The sequence below is a fragment of the Ovis canadensis genome, chromosome 5 (assembly GCF_042477335.2).
Source record: "Ovis canadensis isolate MfBH-ARS-UI-01 breed Bighorn chromosome 5, ARS-UI_OviCan_v2, whole genome shotgun sequence".
Classification (NCBI taxonomy): Eukaryota; Metazoa; Chordata; class Mammalia; order Artiodactyla; family Bovidae; genus Ovis; species Ovis canadensis.
Window position 1 is genome coordinate 27,477,097 of NC_091249.1, and position 27,779 is coordinate 27,504,875.

General features: G+C 49.7%; 1 protein-coding gene and 1 non-coding gene across 2 annotated transcripts; both read left to right on the forward strand.

Annotated features, from left to right (window-relative positions):
* Positions 1-5,320: 5,320 nt before the first annotated feature.
* LOC138441885 (U6 spliceosomal RNA) lies at positions 5,321-5,424 on the forward strand. Its single transcript, XR_011257460.1, has one exon. It is a non-coding gene; the product is annotated as a U6 spliceosomal RNA (small nuclear RNA).
* Positions 5,425-12,892: 7,468 nt separating this feature from the next.
* Positions 12,893-22,137, forward strand: MRPL4 (mitochondrial ribosomal protein L4). The gene is made up of 9 exons (XM_069591025.1): positions 12,893-13,320; positions 13,407-13,473; positions 13,552-13,702; positions 16,790-16,841; positions 18,755-18,872; positions 19,776-19,882; positions 20,024-20,133; positions 20,214-20,290; positions 21,350-22,137. The coding sequence occupies exons 1-9, from the start codon at positions 13,264-13,266 to the stop codon at positions 21,493-21,495; spliced, it is 885 nt and encodes a 294-aa protein (XP_069447126.1). The 5' UTR covers positions 12,893-13,263; the 3' UTR covers positions 21,496-22,137.
* The last annotated feature ends 5,642 nt before the right edge of the window (positions 22,138-27,779 follow it).

Below are 27,779 nucleotides of genomic sequence, written 5' to 3' on the forward strand. Positions count from 1 at the left end.
CCCTCCTCCAGGGGTTCTTCCCAACCCAGGGAGGGAACCCAGGTCTCCCACATTGCAGGTGGATTCTTTACTGTCTGAACCACCAGGGAAGCCCTGATACCCAGACGGTGTAAGAAAAAAGAGGGAGAAGATAGGTACACTCTTCTGTGTGTATTTGGTTGTGTGGTACAGCACGTGGGATCTTAGTTCCTCAACCAGGGATAGAACCCAGGCTCTTGGTAGTGAAAGTGAGGAGTCTTAACCACTGGACCACCAGGAAATTCCTCGTATGTCTAATACACTTCAGTAAAGAGTGTTGTAAAGCAAAATGACAAAAAAGGGTATCTGCACTCCCATGTGTGTTGCCGCATGATTCTCAGTAGCCAAGGTATGGAAACAACTTGTGTCTGTCAAGAGATGAATGGATAAAGATGTAAGATTCACTTATACATTCGGTTTCCCCCGGGGTAAAGAATCCACCTGCCAACACAGGAAATGAGGGTTCAATTCCTGGGTTGGGAAGATTCCCTGGAGTGGAAAATGGCAACCCACTCCAGTATTCTTGCCTGGAGAATCCCCATGGACAGAGGAGCCTGGCAGGCTACAGTCCATGGGGTCCAAAATAGTCGAACACGACTGAGTGACTGAGAATACCCACACATATAAATATACATATATATACATGCACATATACATAATGGAATATTGTTCACCAATGAGCAAAGAAATTCTGTCATTTTCAACAACATGGATGAAATTTGAGGGCTTTATGGTGAGTGAAATGAGCCAGACAAAAACAAATAAATACCACATGCGTGCTAAGTCACTTCAGTTGTGTTCAACTCTTTGCAACTCCATGGACTGTAGCCTGCCAGGCTCCTCTGTCCATGGGGATTCTCCAGGAAAGAATACTGGAGTGGGTTGCCATGCCCTCCTCCAGGGGATCTTCCCAACCTAGGGTCTCCTGCAGCTGCTGTATTGCATGCGAATTCTTTACCACTGAGCCACAGAGGAAGCCCCTAAATACCATACGCTATCACTTATATATGGAATCTTAAAAAAAAAAAAAAAACTTATAGAAACAGAGAGTAGGAAAGGTGATTGCCAGATGGGGGGGGGGGGTGGGGGAAATGGGGAGAGATTAGCAAAAGGGTGCAAACTTTCAGTTATAAGATAAATAAGGCTGAGAATCTGATATAGAGCACAGTGACTACAGTTGATAATACTGTATCAAAGAATTGAAATTTGCTGAGAGTAGAACTGAACTGCTGTTATGCACACACAAAAGATAAAAACGTGAGGTGAAGGATGTGTTCATTAACTGGATGAGGGGGAATCCTTTCGCAATATATATGTATGTCAAATCACCTGGATGTACACTTTAACTTACCATTTTACACGTCAATCATGCCTCATAAAAGACAAAATTTTTTTTAAATTATGGATGCTTGAATCCCACAAAATGCAACCAATAAAAAGAGAGAAAGAGAAGTTTAGTGACGCTTCTGTATGCATACCATACTCCATAAATCAGGTTGAAAAGCAAAAGTTTGAAAAAGGAAATTAAAGTTGATCCATTTATGCCTACTAAAAAGGAAAATCGGAGTCGTCTTGATATGAAACTGTTTTCAACGTAAGATGAAAAAAAGCACAATGTAGATGAGTTTGCATTGCTCGCCTGCCTGCGTTTGTGGATATATTTATTTATAAGGATTGTATAAATACACACACATTTGCCTGTGGAGAAACAGGCCATCTTGGGGAGAAGGCACAAGACCTCGTCACAGTGGTTACCCCGGGGAGGGAGACAGGGGGACAGGTGAAAATACATACACATTTGCCTGTGGACAACCAGGCCATCTCAGGGGGATGAGGGGGGAGGCACAAGGCCCCGTCACAGTGGTTACCCTCAGGGAGGGACACAGAGGGGGCAGGGGGACAGGTGAGAGGGGACCAGACTTTACATGGGGGAGGGAATGTTTGAAATTTTTAGCTCATATTACAAATTCAAAAAATTTACGAAGACATGAAAAATCACATTGAAATAACAAATCACCAGGCTTTTTAGCTGTAAAATTGTTTCTATAACAATAATAATAATAACAAATAGTATCAATAACATAAATCAACAATAACATCATCAATAAACATACCTGTGTTATTTATTCAACATGTCCCTATGAAATGAATTTATATTAAGAATACACATATTTAAGTTATCAATAAGGAAATAAATATTAAGAGTCAATATATTAGTGTTGCATGTCTGTGGCATATATATTTATATAATGCAACAGAGAATGCTCTGAGCTAGCTATAGTGATACCTTGTTGGTTTCTGCCATCCAAAACTGAAAGTCCAATGGAAGAGACAGAGGAAACCAGTTCTAACACACGAGGTAGCAGGGCTTTGTTGAGAAGATTTTAAAAAGCCAGAGAGTGACTTTGCTCCTTTTCTTGACTCAGATTTCAGTGTCCACTCAGCTTCGGGGCTAGATGGTGGGGTCCACTCAGAACCTCAGCAAAACCTCGCCGAATCCTCTGCCCAGATGAAGTGCAGCCATGCAAAGTCTAGAAACCAGGTGTCCAACCCACAGAGGACAAAACACACACACACACACACACACACACACACCAAAAAAAAAAAAAGAAAAACCAGGTCCTCTCTACGCAAGGGAGCTATCAGAGCGGAAATCTTAGCCCTCTGTGAGGACCTGAGACTGGGGAGGAAGTGCCCCCCTCCCCAGCTCGCCTTGGCTGGCTCAGCAGTTTGCCGTCTTCTCAAGGGACCTGCAGGAGGCGGGAGCGTGTGGGTAATATCAAGGCTGCAGATACATCCGGCCGTCTGTTAGGGGTATCGTGGAGCCTAGACAAAGGTGATGTCCCCAGGGACACACAGATACACCCGCAAGCAACTTCCCCCTCCCCCTCCCCCTCCCATTACTGGGGCCATATGAGATCTACACCGGGTCAGCTGAGGGGACAGGCTAGAGAACTGGGAACCACTTGCATAGACACCCAGATCGTCTGGGCGGCAGGGCGGGTTGTCAAGAGGAAAGCTGGAACCTCCCTGTGGCGGGGACTCAGGGAGGGGGGAATCTCTGAGTGAGAGAACAGTGGAAGAGGAAGGAAATGGGGCTCTTTTCTTACCGAGCTCCCAAGCAAGGGAAAAAGAAGAAAAGGAAGAGGCTTGGAGCAGCCTTCACTAATTACAGGGCCACCGACACTAATGGCTAACGCTCGCAGACACAGACAGACTGTGCTGGGTGCGGCTGCAGGAGTCCTCCACGCCTAGGAGGTGGGTATTATTGTTATCATCATAATTCCATTGTTTATGTGGACTTTCTTTTTCTTTCATTTTTTGGCTGCAGCAAGTGGCATATGGGATCTTAGTTCCCAGACCAGGGGTCCAACTTGCACCCCTTGCATTGGAAGCACTTAACCGTTGGACCACCAGGGAAGTCCCTAGACTTTAGTTTTTTAGAACAGTCTTAGGTTCACAGGAAAATTGAGCAGAAAGTACAGAGAATGGCCCATCCACCCCCTCTTACATGCATAGCTTCCCCCAGTGTCAACAGCCGCCCCCCAGAGTAGGACATTTGTTTCCACTGATGAACCTACAAACACACATCGTTATCACCCCCCAAGTCCATGGTGTACATGAGGGTTCACTCTTAGTTTTGTACATTCTATGGGTTTGGTCAAATGTATAATGATACATGGGCTTCCCTGGTGGCTCAGTGGTAAAGAATCCACCTGGGATGCAGGTTCAACCCCTGGGTCGGAAAGATCCCCTGAAGAAGGAAATGGCAACCCACTCCAGTATTCTTGCCTGGAAAATTCCACCAACAGAGGAGCCCGGTGGACTACAGTCCGTGGAGTTGTAAAAGAGTCAGATATGACTTAGTGACTAAACAAAATGGAAAAAAAATGGAAGAAAAAATAATGGCACCTATCCACCCTTATAGTATCATACAGAATAGTTTCACTGCCCTAAAAAGCCTCAGTGCTCTGGCCATTCATTCCCCTCCCTCATCCTTAATCACGGACAACCATTAGTTTTTTCCTCTGTCCCCATAGTTTTGCATTTTCCACATCACCTCATTTGAAAGATGAAGAAATTGAGGCACACAGTCATGGTGGGATTTGAACCAGAGCCCTCTCTGCTCTTCTTTTTATCCCAAGCCCCTGTCCTACTCCTGACGCAGTGAACCCCGCCCCCATTCCCACCCTATCCCTGCCCTGGTGCCTTGGAATAGGAGGGCTGTGGTTATTGCTCAGAACCACATCACCAACTGGTGAGGTGTAGAATGTTCTTCTCCACAGTCCAGAGGTGAAGGAATCCCTCTGACCTCTGATCCCACTCTTCCCCAATTAAAAAAAATTTTTTTATCTATTTATTTGGGCTGTACCAGGTCTTAGTTGCAGCACATGGGGTCTTTAGCAGTCACCTGCAGGATTTTTCAGTGGCAGCATGTGGGGGTCTAGTTCCTTGACCAGGGATGGAACCCAGGTCCTCTGCATTAGAAGCTTGGATTCCTAGCCATTGGACCACCAGGGAAGTCTCCACCCCCGATTTTGTGAACTCCCCTATGAGGATGAGGCTTAGAATGTCCCTTGATCCACCCTGGGCCTCCACTGTCCCCCCAACCCCACCCCCCAGCTCTCAGGTTTTGGCAGGAGGAGAAGTGTCTGAGACAGGTCCCAACTTTCTCATCATCACCCCAGCACGAGGCGGGGGAGGGGCCCAGCTGCAGAGAGGCCTTCCAGATGCTGATCTTGGCAGGCAGTGGAGCTGCAGTGGCCTCGTTTCATCCACCCATGGGCTCAAGGCCCACTTTCAGCTTCAGGGATAGGGTAGGGAGGCTGCGGGGGGAGGCCACCCTTGCCACGTCGGCACCAGATGGAGCTGCAGCCCGTTGAGCCTGGGAAGGGTCGGCTCTCTCTTCTAGATGAGGGAGATGTGCAGTGAGGGGACGGGAGCCCCCGTGGCCCACTTCAGCCCCGCTCCAGCATAGTAATAACAGCTGAAACATACACCATGCGCCAGTTTGCTGTCCTAGGTCCTGTGTAAATATCAACCCAGCAGAAGCTCACAGCAGCTCCTTTTACGAATGAGTAGACATGCTACAGTTTGTCTTCACATGGAAGACCACTCAGGAATACAACATCTGAAACTTCAAGTTCTCAAAGGAACTAGTGGTGGGACTTCCCTGGAGGTCTGGTGGCTAAGACTCCAGGCTCCCATTGTGGGAGACCTGGATTCGATCCCTGATCAGGGAATTAGATCCCACATGCTTCAACTAACAGTTTGCCTGCCGCAGCTAAAAACCTCACATGTGGTGCCCACTTAGGCAGCACGTATACTAAAATTGGAATGATACTGAGATTAGCATGGCCCCTGCACAATGATGACAGGTAAATTCATGAAGCGTTCCATTATGAAAAAAAAAAAAAAAAAAAAGCCCTCAAATCCCGCAACTAAGACGTGGTGCTGCCAAGTAAGTAAAAGAAAGCAATGGTATAGAACAACATGGATGAATCTCAGATGCATTGTGGTGAGAGAAAGAAGGCAGACACAAAAAGCCACATACTGTATGATTCCTTTTCTGTTATTTCAAAAAAGGCCAAACTATACGGACAATGAATGAATAATCAGGGATATATAGAGGCTGAGGGTGGAGGGAGGGGTTGACAACAAAAAAGCATCGGGGAAATTTTTGGTGATGGAACCTATCTATAGTTTGATTGTGGTGGTGGTAATATGACTACATATGTTTGTGGAAATTTGCAGAACTGTGCACTATAAAAAAAGAATTTCTGTTTTGTTTTTTTTTAATGCAGGTCACATTTTAATGTACCTAAAAAAAACTTCCAAATATAACTATAAATGTAACCAGGAAGAAGATATGAATCTTAATTAACCATTAGTACATTACTTAGAAGAATTTTTTGAATCCTTGGCTTACTTCACTGGGTTTATAAAGGTATAAACCTACTTATTTTTCCATTTGAGTATTTTGTACTAAATGTAGTTTGTTTAGTCACTAACTTGTGTCCAACTCTCTTAACCCCATGGACTGTAGCTTGACGGGTTCTCTGTCCATGGGATTTCCCAGGCAAGAATACTGGAGTGGGTTGCCATTTCCTTCTCCATCTTTTTTTTTTTAAATTGTATCTTAAATAAAAATCCTTCACTACTGCATTGCATTAGTTCAGTTCAGTCGCTCAGTCGTGTCTGACTGTTTGCGACCCCATGAACTGCAGCACACCAGGCCTCCCTGTCTATCACCAACTCCTGGAGCCTACCCAAACTCATGTCCATTGAGTCAGTGATGCCATCCAACTATCTCATCCTCTGTCATCCCTTTTTCCTCCTGCTCTCAATCTTTCCCAGCATCAGGGTCTCTTCAAATGAGTCAGAGTCAATTTAGGAAAATAGAAGTATCTCAAACAGACGGTATTTAATACCAGGATTGGTTATGTTGATGAGAAATTGATAAAGAGGGAGGCTATGTCCAGTGGGAGATGATGTGGGAAGCAAATGGGGAGAACGACTCTGGCTTGTTCCATCCTCCCACCCTCCGATCTACCCTTAGTGCCTGCCATTGACTGAATCTGGGCAAAAAATAGTGGGCAAAAGAGGGGCTATCCTATGCAGGGGTCAGACCTTAACCATGGGGCAGGGACAGAACAGGGAGTGGGTGATCTGAGGATACATAGGCTCAAGGCTGACACAAACCAAATGAGGAAAGGGCAACTATACTCCCATTCTACAGAAGGGAAAACTGAGGCTGAGAGAACCCATGTGCCCTGCGGGGGCCTGACTCTCTGCCAAAACCTGGGAGGCTGGTTTTGAGCCTTTTTTTCTGCTCCAAACACCCACTTGAACTGAAGAGAATGGAAACATCTATGCAAATCATGCCCATCCCTAGGGGTTGAGGGGAGTGGAGAAAACCTCCATGGGGACTCCTCCTCCTCACCTGCTTGGCCGTTACCCACAAACTGAGCTGCAAAACAGCAGCTGTGTTGGCAGATGATGGGGGTATACTTTAAACAGCACCCCCCAAGAGGTCAGAGCCCCCAGGCAAGCCTGCACCCATGGTCTTCATCTTCTATCTGAAGGCTGCCCCCCAATATCCCAGTCTTGACCTCCTGCCCTTGTGAAAACCCTGGCACAACGATGGGAGGCTAGAAATGACTAGACCTTGGGGGACCTTCCAGTTTCCAGTATATGCTCCCTAAATTGCCCTGATGCTGGGAAAAATTGAAGCAAATGTAGAAGAGGGCAGCAGAGGATGAGATGGTGAGATGGCATCACTGACTCAATGGACATGAATTTGAGCAGACTCTGGGAGATAGTGGAGGACAGAGGAGACTGGTATGCTGAAGTCCATGAGGTCGCAAGGAGCTGGACAAAACTTTAGTGATTGAACAACAACAACGAAATTGCTATCGTGCCCGGTGCCAGCAGAGACCCTCTCTGGTCTGCAAGGATTGATGCTGGCCCACTGGGGTCAGAGGTCACTACAATTGAGTCTTTGAGCCACAGGGGAGGGCTGGACACCTTGACCTTCAACCTCTACTCAGGCTTGGACCAAAATGGTCAAACTTTGAGCCTGTCGGTGTGCAGGTCTGAAGGTCATTACCCCCTTTCATTAAGGCTTGCAATCAATATGCCAGTGGGAGAGCCATGTGCAAACTGCTTCCTCTACTTCCTATTTGTTCAATGACTATGTACTGAAACCTTCTGGGTGCCTGGCACCCTTCTCCTTCTTAGCAAAGGGATCCAACAGTGAAAGAAACAAAGATCTCTGTTGTCTAGGAGCTGATGTTCTCATGGAGGAGACAGACAAGAGGCAGGACAAATAAGAACATGATGTCGTCTGTTAGGATGTGGTGAAAGTTCAGGAAACAATGACACTGGGAAGGTAGATTAGATACATGGGGTAGGAACAGAACCATGATTTTTAGACCTAGTGTCACCTGAGAAGGTGACATTTGAGTAAAGACCTGAAGGAGGTGAGGGCTTCCCCGATGGTGCAGTGGGTAGAGAATCAGCCTGCAAGGCAGGAGACACGGGTTTGAGTCTGGATTGGGAAGATCCCCTGGAGAAGGAAATGACAACCCACTCTAGTATTCTTGCCTGGAAAATTCCATGGACAGAGGAGATGGGCGGGGTACAGTCCATGGAGTCGCAAAGAGTCAGACACAATTGAGCGACTAAACACACACAAGGAGGTGAGGGAGTGAACCATGCAGATATTTCGGGACGAGTGGTCCGTGTAGAAGGCATGACTAGTGCAAAAGCCCTGGGGTTGGTGTGAGACTGACAGGTTCTGGTGAGAAAACCAGTGCATCCAGGGGCTGCTGCTAATTGGTCAGGCGTTACCTGGGCACAGGGTCAGCACTTTCAGAGTAGAGTTTCCTAATCGGGAGGTGGGACACACACAAACGCTCCCGTGATGAGCTGATTGGTTGATGAGTTCTTTCTTTCCATCCTCAGCCCCCACAGTGTTCCCCCTGCCCCCGCCACGGAGGGAGCCTAGAACAACCAGCACACTGGAAACCAGAGAGGGAAAGAGAAGGACAGTGGGGGGTAGTGGGGACAGGTCTTGCAGGGCCTTGTGAGCTCCAGTGGGGACTTTGGCTTTTGCCCTAAGTGAAAAAGGAGGCATAGAGGGTTCTGAACCGAGGAGGGACGTGATCTGAGTCAGGTATTTACAGGCTCTCTCTGTTGTGGGGAGCGGAGAGACACTGTGGGGGCCGAGGATGGAAGGAAAGAGAACTCATCAACCACACAGCTAGTCAGGGGAGAGGTTGTGGGTGTCCCATCTCCCAATAAGGAGACTGAACTCTGAAAGTGATAACCACATACCCAGGGACACCTGACCACTTAGCAGCAGCCCCTGGATTCAAACCTGTGTCTATATGATTCCAGGGTCATTGGGTAAATAATCATTCTTTGGGTACCTTATTTGCCGATGACTTCAGGGGGGATACAGATCCTGAGACCCAAGAGACAGAGACGATTCTGTTTTGGGTAACATACCTGCATCAGGGCTTCCCTGACGATCAGACAGTAAAGTCTCTGCCTGCAATGTGAGAGACCTGGGTTTGACCCCTAGGTTGGGAAGATCCCTTGGAGGAGGGCATAGCAACCCACTCCAGTATTCTTGCCTGGAGAATCCCCATGGACAGAGGAGCCTGGTGGGCTACAGTCCATGGGGTCACCAAGAGTCGGCACGAGTGACTGAGCACTGCATCAGGATGATGAATGAAGGGATTCACTCAGGAGGGGGAAGGATATTTAGGGAGTCTGGATGGACATGTCCACACTGCTATATTTAAAAAGGAAAACTAGACTTCCTGGCGGCACAGTGGATAAGACTCCACCTGCCAATGCTGGGGACATGGGTTCGATCCCTGGTTCGGGTAGATTCCACACGCCATGGAGCATCTAAGCCTGTGCACCACAACTACTGAGCCTGCGCTCTAGAGCCCGCATGCTGCAATTACTGAAGCCCGAATGCTGAAGAGCCCGTGCTCCACCGCTATAAGAACCCCGCACACCACAGAGAACAGTCCCCGGTCTTACAACTAGAGAAAGCCTGTGTTCAGCAACGAAGACCCAGCCCAGGTAAAACTAAAATAAATACGTAAAAACTCAAATGGATAATCAACATTTATCCATACAGTACAGGATCTAGTGTGTAACACAGGGAGCTCCGTTCAATGTCATGCAGCAGCGTTGGTGGGAGGAGAGTTTGGGGGAGAATGGATACATGCATACGTGTAGCTGAGTCCCTTTGCTGTCCACCTGAAACTATCACAACATTGTTAATCAGCTCTACTTGAATATAAAATAAAAAATGTAAAAAAAGAAACATGTCTTGAGTCCCTACTGTGTTATAGGCACTATACTGGCTGCAGAACAAAATTTCTGCCAAGGAGGAGACAAAAATTTCTCCTCTAATTGGGGAGACAGACAAAAGACATTAAAAAAAAATCCAGGAAGTTATAGAAGATATTAGAAGATAAATACTGATGGAAAAAAATAGGGCAGAATAAGGGCTTCTCTCGTGGCTCAGACAGGTAAGAATCTGCCTGCAATGCAGGAGAAGAAGGAGACACGGGTTCCAGTCTCCCAACCCAGGAGATTGGGTCGAGAAAATCCCCTGGAGGAGGGCCTGGCAACCCACTCCAGTATTCTTGCCTGGAGAATCCCATGGACAGAGGAGCCTGGTGAGCTACAGTCCATGGGGTCACAAAGAGTCCGACATCACTGAGTGACTAATAAAAAAACAAAAAATAAAACCTGCTATTGTTCACAGTTGCTAATCCGTGCCTGACTGTAACCCCATGGACTGCAGCATGCCAGGCTCCCCTGCCCTTCACTATCTGCTGGAGTTTGCTCAAATTCATAACCATTCAGTTGGTCCACGTCAAAAAAAAAGCCTTTAAAGAGAAAGAAAAGTATGATCCAGGCTGAAGGAACAACAATGCAAAAACCCTGAGGGGGCGGTCAACAGAAATGAATGAGTCAATAAACAAAGCCTGTGGCCAGTAGGAAGGTCCAGCCACCCCTTCAACCCTCCTCCCTCCCCCTGCCCCCAGCCCCCGCCCCAACTTCTGCCCTTTGCAACTGCTGTTTCCTCAGCCTGGATCACATTTTCTCCTTTGGACAAACTCTTGATGGAACTTTAAGCCTTAGCTCTCAGGTTACAGCTTCAGAGAAGTCGCCTGTGAGACTCCTGTCCCTATGGGTTAGGTGTTCTTCCCCTGGGCTCTCAGAGACTCTATTGACTTCCCTCCCTCATTCCGATCTCTCAGCCTTCTGCACTGAGCTGTCAGTATTTCAAGGGTGTCTGTTGGATTTACCCCAGCGGTACACGGTAGGTGCCCACTAAATCATTAAGCAACTAAGTGCCGTTCCATTCTTCACCACATAAAGTCTAAATTCTCTTGCCCAGGACAGACTTGGAAAAGCTGCCTGTAAAATAATAAACTGGTTCTCAGAGAAGAGACACAGCTGGTTGTGGCGGTGGATTCTGGGAAGGGAAAGGGATGTGGGGCGGGCCCAGCAGGGAACAGAGGTTGGAGGAGACAGATTTTTCATTCACTCTAGTTTTCTTTATGCAGTTTTTGAAATTTTCTTTACTAGGTGTGTGAATTACGCAAACATAAAGTGAATAAACAAGACTGTACAAAATAAAGGATTTAAAAGACCTTTTGAAATTGCAAAGTATGTGAAGTTTAAAACACACATTCACAGTTCTTACAAGAGTAGAGTACACAATGAAATATAACATTGTAAATTTTCATTAATATAAAAATATCCATGTCATATATCAGATGAAAATTTTAAAAAGAAAAGAAACAATGTCTTACATCTTTAGCACAGCATTCAGGTCCTCCAGTGCCCACCCCTTTCCCTGCCTTGGTTCTTGTCTTGATTTGATGACAAAACTCACCTTCAGTTAATAATAATAATATAATAATGCTCTACATGTTTCATGCATGACATGCTTTGCCTCAATCATTTCATCAAATCTTACAACCTCCCCATCTTCCAGATGAGTACACTGAATTTGTCTCTGAAAACACGTTCTCAGCCACTGAACTCGGTCCAAATCGCGCTGGCAGCCAAATGCTCAGGTTCAGCCCGGCAAGGTCCGTCTAGTCAAGGCTATGGTTTTTCCAGTAGTCATGTATGGATGTGAGAGTTGGACTGTGAAGAAAGCTGAGCGCCGAAGAATTGATGCTTTTGAACTGTGGTGTTGGAGAACACTCTTGAGAGTCCCTTGGACTGCAAGGAGATCCAACCAGTCCATTCTGAAGGAGATCAGTCCTGGGATTTCTTTGGAAGGAATGATGCTAAAGCTGAAGCTCCAGTTCTTCGGCCACCACATGCGAAGAGTTGACTCATTGGAAAAGACTCTGATGCTGGGAGGGATTGGGGGCAGGAGGAGAAGGGGACGACAGAGGATGAGATGGCTAGATGGTATCACCGACTCGATGGAAGTGAGTTTGAGTGAACTCCGGGAGGTGGTGATGGACAGGGAGGCCTGGCGTGCTGCAATTCATAGGGTCGCAAAAAGTCGGACATGACTGAGCGACTAAACTGAGGCCGGCAAGAAAGGCTCGTGCTCGTGGCGCCGCCTGGAGGCCCGACGGGGAACGTGGCAAAGAACCTAGAAAAGGAACATTTGGGGCTTCTCTGGTGGCTCAGTAGTGGTAAAGAATCGGCCTGGCGATGCAGTAAACACGAGTTCGATGCCTGGTCACGAAGGATCCCAATGCCCCGGAACAACTAAGCCTGTGAGCCAAAACTATTGAGCCTGTGCTCTAGACCCCAGAGGCCGCAAATACTGAGTCCACGTACCCCAACTACTGAAGCCCACTCGCCTAGAGCTCCGTGCTCGGCAAAAAAGCCACTACATTTAGAAGCCGGTGCCCCACAACTAGAAAAAATCTCGCGCACCAAGGAAGAACTAGCCTAAATAAACAAATAAATGAATAAAATTATTTTTTTAAATGAGCTTTGGATTTCTATTGTGAGAGAGGATGACAGAGCAAGCTAGGATCTGTGGACTTTCCATTGTACTCTCTGAGAACTCGGGCTGTATGAGACGCGACATCTTGGCCAAGGATATGAGGGAGACACATCCCTAACCTGAGGCATTGAACGGGGACATACCCTGGGGATCTATCCTCCAGGTCCTATCCTGAGGGCTTTCTGCGGGAGTTAACGCCCTGCTTTTAAACAAACAAAAATTCACGTTCCTGTAGAAACTGCAGCTTAGAGTCTTCTGGGCCCCAATTGGGCGGGACCTAGAGGGCGTGGCCGATATAAAAGCGCAACAACTATTGGCCATATTCCCTTTAGTGCCCGCCCCAGAACTTTTTTTTTCATACTTAACAGCTCATTGGCTGAATGAGGAGCGTGTCCTTTGAGTAGGGAGGTTTCATTGGCTGGATTCCCTCAGGCTCCCTTTGGGGGCGGGACCGAAGAAGGGGCGGTGTTTCTCACTGTGGGCTCGCACTCCCGGGATTGCAGAGGGTTGTTAGGCCTGCAGAGAAAATTGGGGTTTGGGGGGGTTAGTCTTGGGGCGGAGGTAGGGGCACGCTGAGGCGAGCCCCGCCGTCCTCGATCTTCCATGCCCCGCTTTCCTAAGCCGAAAACGAGCCGAGGAGGCGGTGTCGCGGGAGTGACGTCATCTCGAGGCGTCGCGAGACTCCAGAGGAAGCCGTGACCTCTCTAAGCGTGGAGAGCTACGCAAAGATGCAGCAGCTAGTCCGGGCCGGGGCCCGGGCCTGGCTTCGGCCCAGGGGCTGCCGGGTGAGGCCGAGGACGGAGGGCGGGGTCGGAGGATAAAAGCTGGAGGGCCTGGGGGGTTCTCTCTCATTTCCGCCCACCGTTTACAGGGCCTGAACGCGCTGGCAGAAGAGGCAGTGCAGTCGGCGGAGAAACCAGAACCCTTGGCGAGCGCAGGTGAGGTTGCTTGGTCACCCCAGGAAGGGTGGCGACTGGGGACTATGACCCTTACTCCTGACTTTCCAATCATTCCAGGTCCCCAGGCACCCGTACTGCGCAGGTGCGAGCTCCCGGTACCCCTGCACCGGCGTCCGGTGCAGGCCTGGGTTGAATCTCTGCGGGGCTATGAGCAGGAGCGCGTGGGTCTGACCGAACTGCACCCAGACGTTTTCTCCACGGCGCCCAGGTCAGTGGCAGCTGAAATGGTAAACTGGGTGGCAGAGGGACGAGGATCGGGGGTTTAGGAATCAGGATGACCTGGGCTCAAGCCTCATTTTCTCCAGCTGTCAAAAGGGAATGATGGTTTTTCTTGCTTCAGAATTGTGTGAAGGTGAGGGTTGAGAGGTAACGTTCTCTGTGGGTTAAGGGCACAGGGCTCTGTATCCCGAGTGACTGGATTGGAATCCTACCCTCCCTCTGTGTTTCGATGTCTCCATTCTGTCAAACCTCAAGAGATTAAATGAGATAATTCTGGCCCATAATATGGTCTATAGAAATGTTGATTATTGTTGCTGTTATTGGTTTTTGCAAAAATGGGCACTAACAGTGGTTAAGTCCTTACTGTGTGCCTGGCTCAGCCTATTTGCATTCTATTTTAACTTCTTTTTTTTTTTTTTGCCATGTGGCTTGTGGGCTCTTAGTCCACTGACCAGGGAGTGAACCCAGGCCCTCCATAGTGAAAGTGCAAAGTCCTAACCACTGGGCTGCCAGGGAATTCCTTTTTATTGTTTTTTTATTTTCATTTTGTAGCGAAAGAAACAGCACAGGCAAGTTAAGAAATCTGCTTATGGTCACATAGCTTGTAAACTATATACTCAACAGTATATGGGCCAACTCCCTGGACTAAGTTTTCACTTGCAAAGAGTTTGATGTCTCTTATGTCTACTGTGTCTGGCAGATAATAACTGCTGTTAATTTATTACTATAATGTTTGTATGGTTTGTCCCCTGTTTTTACAGAATCCAATCTGCTAAGGGGTGACCAAAGGGAAAAAAATTAAAAACAATGTATTTTGGGACTTTCCTGGTGGTTAAGACTCTGAGCTACCACTGCAAGGGGCATGAGCTCCATCACTGGTTGGGGAAATAAGATCCCACATGCTGCGAGGTTAAAAAAAAAAGAGAGAGAAAGAGAAGGCATTTTATTTATTCTGTAAATATTTAGGAAGTGCTTACCAGGTGCCAGATTCCATTCTGGGTGTCAGGGATATAGCAGTGAATGAGCACTGAGGTTGCTGATGTTGCTCCCAGCCTAGAGCTGGGACGGCAAACTTCTATAAAGAGCCCGGGAGTAAATATTATAAGCTTTGAAGGCTGTAATATCTCCATGGCAACTACTCATCTTTGCTGATGCTGTACAAAAGCAGCTGTGCACAATGAGTAAGTGGATGACCGTGGCTGTGTTCTAGTCAAGCATATTTACAAAAATAGGCAGCAGGCCAGACGTGGCCTTTCTAACCATAAAATACGTCATTTGAAATGCCGGGCTGGATGAAGCACGAGCTGGAATCAAGATTGCTGGGGGAAATATCAATAACCACAGATATGCAGATGACATCACCCTTATAGCAGAAAGCAAAGAAGAACTAAAGAGCCTCCTGATGAAAATGAAAGAGGAGAGTGAAAAAGTTGGCTTAAAGCTCAACATTCAGAAAACTAAGATCATGGCATCCAGTCCCATCACTTCATGGCAAATAGATGAGGAAACAAGGAAAGCAGTGAGAGACTTTATTTTTGGGAGCTCCAAAATCACTGCAGATGGTGACTGCAGCCATGAAATTAAAAGACCGTTGCTCCTTGGGAAAAAAAGCTATGACCAACCTAGACAGCATATTAAAAAGTAGAGACATTACTTTACCAACAAAGGTCCATCTAGTCAAAGCTAGTAGTCATGTATGGATGTGAAAGTTGGACTTAGAAAGCTGAGCACTGAAGAATTGCTGCTTTGGAATTGTGGTGTTGGAGAAGACTCTTGAGAATCCCTTGGACTGCAAGGAGATCCAACCAGTCTATCCTAAAGGAAATCAGTCCTGAATATTCATTGGAAGGACTGATGCTGAAATTCCAATACTTTGGCCACCTGTTGGGAAGAACTGACTCATTTGAAAAGACCCTGATGCTGGGAAAGATTGAAGGCAGGAGGAGAAGGGGATGACAGAGGACGAGATGGTTGGATGGCATCACCGATGCAATGGACAAGAGTTTGAGTAGGCTCCGGGAGTTGGTGATGGACAGGGAGGCCTGGCATGCTACAGTCCACAGGGTTGCAAAGAGTCAGACATGACTGATCAACTGAACTGAACCAAACCATAGTTTGCCAACCCTTGGCACAGCAGCCTGGCACCCCTGTCCAATGCGAGCTCCATGTGTAATTTCAGTTCTTCCAGTAGCCGCATTTTCTTTCAAATGGCAAGAGACAAGTAAGATTGATTTCAGTAATATATTTCATTTGGCCTGATAAGTCTAAAATGTTGGGACCTCCCTGGTGGTCCAGTAGCTAAGCCTCTGCACTCCCAGTGCAGGGGTCCCGGGTTGGATCCCTGGGCAGGGAACTAGATCCTTTATGCCACAACTCAGAGTTCACATGCCAGAACTAAAGATCCCACATGCCACAACTAAGACCTGATGCAGTCAATTAAATAAAGATATTTTAAATTTTCATTTGTTTATTTTTGGCTGCTCTGGGTCTTCAGTGCCGCACAGACTTTTCTCTAGTTGTGGCGAGCAGGGGCTACTCTGTAGTTGCGGTGCACGGGCTTCTCATTGCAGTGGCTTCTCTTGTTGCAGAGCATGGGCTCTAGGGCACCCAGGCTTCCGTACTTGTGGCCCCTGGGCTCTAGAGCACAGGCTCAATAGTTGTGGCCCACGAGCTTAGTTGCTTCTAGGCACGTGGGATCTTCCCATCTTAAGGATCGAACATACATTGGCCGGCAGATTCTTTACCACTTAACCATCAGGGGAACCCAAAATAAACAAGTATTTTTTAAAAAATATGAAATACTGTCGTGTGGCCCTGGCCACTTTTTAGGGCTTCAGTAGCTGCGCATATGGCCATCCACTGTACGGGACAGCATAGGGTTAGAGAGGCAAGCTGGTCTGTAAAGAAGTGACAGAACGGCCATGGAGCAGGCTGGAGGTGGTACAAGATGGGCCCAGAGAGGGACTGGAGTGGACTCAGGGCCCTGGCAGTGGATGGGAGGAGCCCGGGTTTTCATCTCATGGAGCGGGGAGGGTTTTAAGTGCACCCGGCCCTCTTATATCTCCTTCCTTCACAGGCTGGATATCCTGCACCAGGTTGCCATCTGGCAGAAGAACTTCAAGAGAATTGTGAGTGCCCCGGGCAGGGCAGGCGGGGTGAGGCTGAGGCAGAGGAAGGCTGTGCTGTGTCTTCTCTGGATGGCTGGCTCAGGCCCCATTTTCTTTCTCCTGAACCATTCCCCAATGGGCCATTTTCTTTTTCTTAGATATGAGCACTGAGAATTTTTTAAGATTTATTTTTATGTATTACCGATTATACTCATACCTTTATTTATTTGTTGGGCTGCTCTGGGTCTTTCCTGTGGCATGTGGGATCCAGTTCCCTGCCCAGGGATTGAACCCAGGCCCCCTGCACTGGAAGCATGGAGGCTTGGCCACTGGACCTCGAGGGGAGTCCTCCAACCCTGGTAACATCTTGCTGTTGGACCTCTGGCTTCCGGAAGTGTGAGACAGTACAGTTCTGTTGATGAAGCCCTAGTGTGTGCCTGCGTGCTCAATTGTGTCTGACTCTTTGTGACCCCCATGGACTATAGCCGCCCGCCCCCCCCACCAGGCTTCTAAGGACTCTTAGCCACTGGACCACCTGGGAATTCCCACTAGGCATTTTCTGAGCTCCCACTGTGTACTGGCCATTGTGCTAGGGGACATGACAGGCCAGGTCCCTGCCCTCATGGAGCTCCCAGTCTAGTCAGAATGGGAGAATGGGAGTCAAACAGTCATGCCTGTAAATGCATCATTAGGGAAGTGTCTCAGAAGAAAGGGGCATTTAACCTCAGCTGTGTGATAGGTAGGAGCTAAGTAGGTAGAGGGGGCAGTGGGGCTGGCATGGAGGGAGTGGGAGCAGCACGGGCAAAGGCCTGTGGGATCAGAGGGAGCCCAGGGTGGCCCTGGAGGTCAGCAGGGGCAACGTGGGATGTTTGGATTTGGTGCCAAGAGCATGGAAGATGCCGTTCTCAGTCAGGGTCCCTGCCTTTCATGTGCCCACCTCGAGTCTTGTGAGCCCTGCCTGGCTCCCCATGGCCCTGGGAATGAAGTCATCAGCCTGGCATTGGAAACCTCACAGGATCCCCCATCCCACACCTCTCCCTGATTCTAACCCCCACATCTTTCCCCATATCCCACCTTCCTTTCATTTTTAAAATTTTATTTTATTCTTAATTTTTTGGCCACTTGGCTTGTGGGATCTTAGTTTCCAAACCAGGGATTGAACCCGGGCCCCCTGCACAGAGTCCTAATCACTGGACTGACAGGGAATTCCCCCACCTTCCTTTTTTAAAAAATTAGGTTGTTTTCTTCTTTTTTTGTTAAAAGGTATATATATATTTATTTATTTATTTATTTATTTATTTATTTACTTATTTTTGGCTGTGCTGGAGTGATTGATTGATTTTAATTTTGGCTGTGCTGGGTCTTCATTGTTGCACGCTGGCTTTCACTAGTTTCGGCGAACAGGGGCTATCTTTGCTGTGGTGTACCAGCTTCTCATTGAAGTGGCTTCACTTGTTTCGGAGCATGGACTCTAGCCGGGGGTGGGCTTCAATTGTTGTGGCACACAAGCTTAGTTGTCCCAAGGCATGTGGGATCTTCCGGGACCATGGATTGAACTGGTGTCACTTGCATTGCAAGATGGATTCTTATCCACTGGCCCACCAGGGAAGCCCTTACCTTCCTTTTAATTACAACACATGGAAATCATTCAAAAAATACGAAGCACCGACTGTGTGCCAGGCAGCAGCAGCCCTGCCCTTCTGAGGCTGACGTTCTGGAGTGGAGGAGGGAGCTCTTGACTTCTTTATCCCTCCCTCCCTCCCTCCCAAAGCACTCTGCCTGTCCTGATGGAGCCCCAGTCTCGGTGCCTCCTCTCCAGCTCCCCAGCAGTAGCCGGTCCTCCCAGCTCACTGCCCTGTCCGTGGGCCTGGTGCCTTTCGGCTGTGATGGCATCTGCCTGTGAACCTGACTCTCTCCTCACTCTGTGCCCACAGAGCTACGCCAAGACCAAGACCAGGGCCGAGGTGCGGGGAGGTGGCCGGAAGCCCTGGCAGCAAAAAGGCAGTGGGCGCGCCAGACACGGCAGCATCCGCTCCCCAATCTGGCGAGGAGGTGAGCAGGTCTGCCCACGTGTGTGCGGCCAGAGGCTGGCGAGACTGAGCACTTCCCCGCAGGTCCCCGCAGCTCTGGCCTCAACCTCTCATCAGGCCGTGGCCACAGCCCCTTTCTGCCCCACCTCCCAGCTCAGCTCTCCTGGCCCACACTTCACACAGCACCCAGAGGGATCTTCCCAAGCCTCTTAGCTCCTGTATGAAGTCTGAGCTCCTCCTCTTGGCCTTCCAGGCCCTGGTGGCTGCAGACCCCCTCTCCCTCCTGTCCCTTCCACGCCTTCCTGACCAGATAGAGCTGACTCAGTCATCTTCCATTTGCCTGGCCAATTCCTCTCAACCTTCCCTGGATTGGAAAGATCCCCTGGAGAAGGGAATGACTACCTACTCCAGTATCCTGGCCTGGAAAATTCCATGGACTGTGGAGTCGCAGAGCAGGACACAACTGAGCAACTTTCCCTTTCCCTTGTGTTTGGGCCATGCCTCCTCCAGGAAGCCCACCATGATCCTCTTTGGGTCCCCTCCACCCCTTGAATCCCCTTGTGCTGTCCCACACAGCCCTGATTCCCTCTGCGATCAAGCCTCTGTCTGAATATGAACGAGGGAGGGATCCTGTCAGGTCCCCTGCCGCCTCCCAGGGCCGAGCAGGGGGAGCAGCCGAGTAGAATTATCCTCACTCAGGGATTGATGGCTGAGGACACCAGGCTCCTCTGAGGCAAAGTTACCTGTCCCAGGTGGTGCCTGATCCATCCTCCGCTCGCACCCCTCCCTGACACCCCCACCCTCTTTGCTGCACTTCAGCCTGGCTGCCAGCAGCCTCCTCTCTGGGCCCGCCACTGGGGCAGATTTCTGACCTCCGAGCCCAGCTGGGGCCTTCACCCATTCACACATCCCTCTGCCCCTGCAGGAGGTATCGCCCATGGCCCCCGGGGCCCCACCAGCTACTACTACATGCTGCCCATGAAAGTGAGGGTGCAAGGCCTCAAGGTGGCGCTGACCGTCAAGCTGGCCCAGGTGACAGCACCGATCCTGCCGGGAGCCACTGTGTGCTGGGATGCGGCCTGTGGGGGTGGGGGAGCCTGAGTAGCTGCAGGCGGGCCCAAGTGGCTCGCAGGGGGGCAGTAGGAGACTCAGCCCGTCCCTTCCTCCCACCAGGATGACCTGCACATCGTGGATTCCCTGGAGTTGCCCACCACAGACCCCCAGTACCTGATGGAGCTGGCCCGCTACCGCCGCTGGGGCGACTCTGTCCTTTTTGTAGACTTGTGAGGGGGCCTCCCTGGGCAGGGGCGGTGGGGGGCAGGCTCCGTCCTTGGCAGGGCTCACCTCCTGGCCTGTATTTCAGAGAACACGAGGACATGCCCCAGAATGCCGTAGCAGCCACATCCGGGCTCAAGACCTTCAACCTGATCCCAGCTGTCGGTGAGCAAAGGGCCTCAGGCCAGTTCACATCCAGTATCTATAACTCAATCACCAAGTGGCCCTGGGCAGTGACCGCCCTCCCCTTCACAACCCCCAGCTGGCCCAGCCCTGGGAGAATGATGTCTTTCTTAAAGAAATGCTCTGAGGTCGCGTCAGTCCAAGCTTGGATTCAGTGCTGGGGCGGAGTGAGTCCAAGGGCACCCTGGCTGCTCCCACCCGGCTCCTCACTCAGACACGCAGGACCAGAGCTGCCCTGAGCAGGACCCCCGATCCATCGAGGGGTTGACTAGTCCCCAGCGCCCTCTCCTGGCCTCCTGATTGCAGGCCCAGCTGCCTCCTGGACAGCAGCACATGGGGGTCTCAGTCATTGCAGTGCATAAGACCTCCTTCCTCCACGCCAGTCTGTTAGCGCACCCTGTCAGCTCTGTCTATGAACGTGTCCAGGATCCAGCAACTTCTCACCACCCTGGGCCAGCCCTCAGCATCTCCCACTCTGTCGCCTCTGCCCTGGGACCAGGCACCTGCTAACTGTCATGATCTGTCCTGATCTCGCATCCCCCTCCCAGTCCCACTTATGGCCGCCAGAGGGCCCCTGAGCACCTGAATAAGATCCCGTCCCTTCTCTGCCCACCACCCTCCAGGGCTCCCAGTTCACTCAGGGTAAAAACCTGGCTTATCTGGCGGCCCACAGATCCTGCCCTCCTGCCCTCCTCTCCCCCCTCTCCCCTCCCCTCCCTCCCTCGTCACTCCCTGCAGCCACATGGACCCCCCCTCAGTACATCGTGTTTATTCATCTGCTCTGTTTATCATCTGTCTCCCCAACGGGAAGGTGAGGTGGGAATCCTTCCCTGGCACAGGACAGAGTCGGGGTACCCTGGATGTTTTGGTTGACGTTGACGAGCTGAGGACCACCCCTTGCCCAGGGTCTTGCCAGGGGTGAGCGGCTGAGCCAGTTTGAACCCAGGCTGCTGGGCTCAGGACCCTACACTAGACTGCGGTGTCTCTGTTGGGGGAGGGGGGACTGGCCCTAACTGTGCCCCCCTTTCCCTTTGCCCCCAGGCCTGAATGTGCACAGCATGCTCAAACACCAGACCCTGGTCCTGACCCTGCCCACTGTCGCCTTCCTGGAAGAGAAGCTGCTCTGGCATGACTCACGTTACACACCCCTCTACCCCTTCCACCTGCCCTACCGAGACTTCCCCTGAGCCCCAACCCCGCACCCCCTGGGCACGCAGACCACCCTCCTTCCTGCTCGGAACCAGGCCAAGCCCTGAGTGGGCTTGGGAGACGCCTCCCCATCCCAGGCCCCCTGGTCCCAGCAGGAGGCTGAGGCCACACCCAGAGAGCAGCCAAGCAGGCGTCAATACTGGGAAGAAGGCAGCTCGCCAGAGACCACATCTCTGTTTCGTGTCAGACACATTTTGTTTTGTAATCAAAGAGGGGAAGCACAGCAGCTGATTGCCATTTTGTGAATAACTCCATTTGGTGCCTTCCCTGGTGCTGGGTGTCCCTGGGTACCTAGCTGCCTCAAGACCCCGTTTGTAGAAATGACCCAGGAACAACTTTGCCAGGGCAAGTCAGCCTCGGGGAGCACACAGCAGAGAAGCAGCCATCTCTGAGAACCCACTGGTTGCTGCCTCCCAATCCCAGGCACTCTGACCAAGTGCTCACATCCCTGATGGGGCTTATGGTCCCGTTTACTACCATCCTTCCGTCCAGCTGTGGGCCTGATTCTCCAAATGCGTATAACATGGAAACTGGGGCTTCCATCGCAGGGATTTTCCCTAAACATGGAGTCAGGATCAGTGTGGTCAATAAATGTGCAAATAAACATTTTTTAAACACCAGTCCGACATACTGATTCTTGAGTCTGCTGATGTTATCTGTCTCCCCCCCCCCCAAGTTATTATCTCTTTAATAGTCACAACACAGACTACAGAATAATGTGGTCGGTTTCTTTAAAGTTGGCTGAAACTGCCATCTGGCCTGCAGGCCCACCCAGGCGGCCAAAGAGACCCATTGACTGGGCAGCTCGCCACTGAAAACATCTCTGGAATGCCTCTCGGGAGTCTCTTGAGAGCTCACAGCACATTCTTTGAACGTCCTCAGTGGACAGAAATTGTGATCCTTAAAGTTTCAGATTTGACTGAGGGAAAAAGAAAAATCTGAGACTACCCTGGCTGTCCAGTAGTTAAGATTCTGAGGTTCCAGTACAGGGGGTGCAAGTTCAACCCCTGGTCGGTGTGCATGTATAGCTGAGTCACTTTGCTGTACACCTGAAACTAACAGCATTGTAAGTCAACTGTTTCAATTTTTAAAAATAATTTTAAGAAGATAAAGCTATTTGGAGCCAGTAGTAGGAAGGGGTACAGAGGCTGGGTGGGAAATGCTGGACTAAACCCAAACCATGACCAGCTTCTGCCTGTGCCTCTCACTGGCTCTGCAGGGACATTGAGGCCCCAAGAAAGACACATCTGTTGTCCTGACAGCACCCGGCCCCATAGCTATGTTTAATGGGCTCCATTGTCCACAACATGGCCATCAGGAAACAGTAAAGAAAGCAGTCAGAACCTGTTACCCCACACTGGAATCCCTTAGCCAGATCAAGGATGGGAAAAGTAATCAGAAAAAATGACCTGGGGTCTAGAATGTGCTTTCTGATAATCAGGGCATAAAATGTGTGTGTTTCCTGGGCTACCGTAAAGCACGCCAGACTAGGAGGGTCTTCCCAGCTGGCTCTGTGGTGAAGAACCCGCCTGCCAATGCAGGAGATGCAAGAGATGCAGGTTCGATCTCTGGGTCAGGAAATCGCTCAGAGAAGGAAATGGCAACCCGCTCCAGTATTCTTGCCTGGACAGAGGAGCCTGGTGGGCTACAGTCCTTGGGGTCACAAAGAATTGGACATGACTTAACACACAAAAACTAGGTCTTCAACAATAGAACTGTGCTATCTCACACTTCTGAAAGCCAGAGGTCCAAGAGCAGGATGTTGGCAAGGCTGGAGGGCTCCTCTGGTGGTCCAGCGGCTAAGCCTTCATGGTCCCAATGCAGGAGGCCTCGGTTCGATCCCTGGTCAGGGCACTAGATCCCACATACCACAATTAAAGATTTGGTGCCACAAAATAAAAAAATATTGAAAAATATGCTGGCAGGATCGGGAATTCCCTTGTGATCCAGCGGTTATGACTCAGTCCACTGCAGGGGAGCATGAGTTCAATCCCTGGTCGAAGAACTAAGATCTCCAAACACCTTACAGAGCATCCCCCCTCCCCAAAAGAAAAGTGGGCAGGGGTGATTCCTTCTGAGTCTATGAGGCAAGATCTGTCCCGTCCCTCTCCCCTAGCTTCTGGAAATCTGTTGGCATCCTTGGCATTTCTTGGCTTGATCCATCAGCCTGATCTCTGTCCTCATCTTCGAATGGTGTTGTCTGTGTGTGTGTTCAGATTTCCCCTTTTTATAAGAGCACTGGTCAAGATGAGTTAGGGCCCATCCTAATGACCTCAACTGAACTTGATCATCTGCAAAAGCCCTGTTTCAAAATAAGATCACAATCTGGGGTCAGCACTTTCCCCCCTCTCCCTGGGGAGAGACGTAGTAGAACCCACGACAGGGAGTAAGTGGAGGGATGGAGCGAGACTGGCCATGAGGAGTGTAACTAGGCACTTGTGGCTTCACCACATGTCCTCTTCGCTGTTGCCTATTTTGAAATTCTCTGCAATTAAAATATTTTTTTAAAAAAATAGAGATGTGTGAAGACATTTCTTCAGGGGAGCTGTTCTTACCTGAAGATGCCTATCACAGGGGGCCTTCCCTGGTGGTCCGGTGTCTGGGACTCCATACTTACACTGCTGGAGACCAAATTCAATCCCTGGTCATGGAACTAAGATCCCACATGCTACGCAGCGGGGCCAAAAAACAAACAAACCTTATCACATCCTCCACGACATTGGGTAACCCAGAGTCCAGATAGCAAAGTGCCTTCACAATCTTTGAAAAATATCCCTGAAGGCAGAATGCCCATGCTGAGGCTGACCAGGCTTCGGAAAACTCAAATGAACTAAAAGGGCTGGGAACTGACCCCCAGGAGATCCAGAGGGTGAGAGGCAGGAGGCTCTGATATGCAGTGAAGGTGTCTGCTTATTGATGGTCAGCATGGAAGCCCACTGGGCTTCCCTGGTGGCTCAGATGGTCAAGAATCTGCCTGCAATGCAGGAGACCTGGGGTGCATCCCTGGGTCGGGAAGATCCCCTGGAGAAGGGAATGGATACCCACTCCAGTATTCTTGCCTGGAGAATCCCATGGCCAGAGGAGCCTGGTGGGCTTCAGTCCATGGGGTTGCAGAGAGTTGGACGTGACTGAGTGGCACACACACACCCAGAAGCCTAATAGGAGACGTGAGAGGATAGGAGGACCCCAAGGGGAAAGAGCCACAGCCCCACCAAAGATACCTCCATCTCAGATTTCCTTGGTGATCAGGTGGCTAAGACTCTGCTCTCTCAAGGTAGGGAGTGTGGGTTTGAAACCTGGTCAAGGAACCAGATCCCACATGCTGCAACTAAGACCCGGTGACGTGTGCATGCTGTTATGTCCGACTCTTTGTGACCCTATGGACTGTACCCCCACCAGGCTCCTCTGTCCATGGGATTCTTCAGGCAAACTACGCTGGACTGGGTTGCTGTACCCTCCTCCAGGGAATCTTCCCAACCCAGGGATCAAACCCCAGGCTCTTATGTCTCCTGCATTGACAGGAGAGTTCTTTACCACTAGCACCACCTGGGAAGATCCAGTGCAGTCAAATAATAGTAATAATACATTTAAGAAAAAAGATGCTTCCATCTCAGGACTTCCCTGGGGATCCAGTGGGTAAGACTCTGTGCTTCCACTGCAGGGGGTGCAGGTTCCATGGCTCAGGATGGGGCCACAGAAAAAAAGAAAAAGAAAAGATGCCTCCATCTAGCAACGACGTACCCAGGAAAGAAGATACCTCACAAAGCTGCTCAGAACACGAGCACACTGCTGGGGAACCTAAGGAAGGGGAAGCCGCCAGCCCAGGAGGAAATGCCCTGCAATGCCTCCTTACACCTCGGTAGGAGAGACCCAAAGGCTGGTGAGAGGAGGCGAGGGGGACAGACAGAGGGTCAAGAGCTGGGGTCCAGGCCCTTCTGCTCTAGCAGGGCCTCCAGCCGGGAGAAGCCTGACCTGGGCTCCCATCCAACACCAAGTTCAGAGATTTGAACATGAGGCTAATGTGGACCTGAGTTCCAGGCAGGACTCACAGCCAGTGGCATGGCAGAGTCTGCCACACAATAAACTTTCAGTTTTCCAGTAGTCATGTATGGATGTGAGAGTTGTACCATAGAGAAAGCTGAGGGCCGAAGAATTGCTGCTTTTGAACTGTGGTGTTGGAGAAGACTCTTGAGAGTCCCTTGGACTGCAAGGAGATCCAACCAGTCCATCCTAAAGGAAATCAGTCCTGGGTGTTCATTGGAAGGACTGATGCTGAAGCTGAAACTCCAATACTTTGGGCACATGATGCAAAGAGCTGACTCATTTGAAAAGACCCTGATGCTGGAAAAGATTGAAGGCAAGAGGAGAAGGGGACAACAGAGGCTAAGATGGTTGGATGGCATCACCGATTTGATGAACATGAGTTTGAGTAAGCTCCGGGAGCTGGTGATGGACAGGGAAGCCTGGCGTGCTGCAGTCCATGGGGGTCACAAAGAGTCAGACACGACTGAACAGCTGAACTGAATTGAACTGAACTGAGTGGCTGGAGGAGCTGAGTTCTGTTTCGATCAACATCCACATACCACGCAGCTTTACTTTCCACTCTAGGGCTGTTATGAGGAACCATGATTCGAGAGTGAACTCATCTGTGGGGAAAAAGGAGGAAGTCTGTGGTCCTGACTGGGAAGTTTGAGGTGGGATTCTCAGAGCTCAGTCGTAAGGAAACAGACAACTTGCAACTACTGCTATCTGTTTTCTCCCTGTGCAGGAATGGTCTTTTGAATTTTATTTGTCTATTTATTGACTTATTCATTCTCTTGGCTGTGCCGGGTCTTTGTTGGGGCTAGTGGGCTTCTTTTATTGCAGAGCATGGGCTCTAAAACTAACAAGCTCAGTAGTTTTGAGGGCTTAGTTGCCCTGAGGCATGTGGGATGTTAGTTCCCTGAGCGAAGATTGAACCCGTGTCCCCTGCAGTGGAAGGCAGATTCTTAACCACTCTACCACTAGGGAAGCCCCATGAATGGTCTTTTTTGTATTAGTTTTTCTTTCTTTGGTTGTTTTGTTTTGGCTGCGAGGGTCTTTGGTGCTTGCAGGCTTTCTCTGGTTGCAGCAAGGTGGGAGGGGACACTTCTGTAGCTGTGACACACGGGCTTCTCACTGCAGTGGCTTCTCTTGTTGCAGAGCAGGGGTTCTAGAGCGTGGGCTCAGCATTTGTGCTGCACCAGCTAGGTGCCCCGAGGCATGTGGAGTCTTCCTGGACCAGGGATTGAACCTGTGTCCCCTACATTGGAAGGTGGATTCTTAACCACTGGACCACCACAGCAGTCCCTAATGGTCTTAAGGAAATCTCACTTCCACCCTTTGCAGGATGCATTACCATCCCTTTCTGCAGCTGAGACCATCAAGGTATCACCAGGGGAAGTGGCCTGTCAAGGTCACAGCTGGTGACTGTGCCCTTTGGCCCCTTCCTCTCAGCAATTGCTGGTCCCTGAACATCCAAGCTGTACATCACAGCTCTGTTTTGGGCTCATCCACTGGACGTACCAGAAGTACTGGGGAACCACAGTGAGATACCACTTCCCCCTCTGGGGGCTCTGACAGTAGAGAATCTGCCTGCAATGCAGGAGACCTGGGTTCACTGCCTGCATTAGGAAGATCCCCTAGGGACGGGAATGGCTACCCATATTCTTGCCTGGAGAATTCCGTGGACTGAGGAGCCTGGTGGGCTACAGTACATTGGGTCACATAGTAGGACACGACTGGGCCACTAATACACAGCCATTACGATGACAATCACCATAATAATTAAACAAAATATATGCTGGCAAAGATGCGGAGAAATTGGAACCCTGGAATCTTTGTACGTTGCTGGTGGGAATGTAAAAGGTACAGCTGCCAGGGAAAACAGTCTCATAGTTGCTCAAATCGTTCACCACGAAATTACCATGTGACTCAACATTTCCACTCCCAGGTAGAAACTCAAAGGAAATGAAAAGATGCTCATACAAACACTTGTACAGGAATGCTGATAGCACCATGATTCAGAATAGCCAAAAGGTGGAAACTACCAAAGTCATTCCATGAATGAAAAACAAAACTTGATTTGGCCTATCAATGGAATGTTACTCAGACTAGGGCCTGAGCAGTATGGAGGTTCCTCAGAAAATTAAAAATAGAACTACCCTAAACATTATAAATCAACTATATTTCAATAAATATATAGAACTAATGTATGCTCCAGGCATTCCTCTCCTGGGTGTTT

Coding starts and splice junctions, on each gene's coding strand:
- MRPL4 (XM_069591025.1), top strand. CDS start 13,264: ATGCAGCAGCTAGTCCGGGCCGGGGCCCGGGCCTGGCTTCGGCCCAGG. Junction 13,321..13,406: donor TTCGGCCCAGGGGCTGCCGG/GTGAGGCCGAGG, acceptor CACCGTTTACAG/GGCCTGAACGCGCTGGCAGA. Junction 20,291..21,349: donor CAACCTGATCCCAGCTGTCG/GTGAGCAAAGGG, acceptor CTTTGCCCCCAG/GCCTGAATGTGCACAGCATG.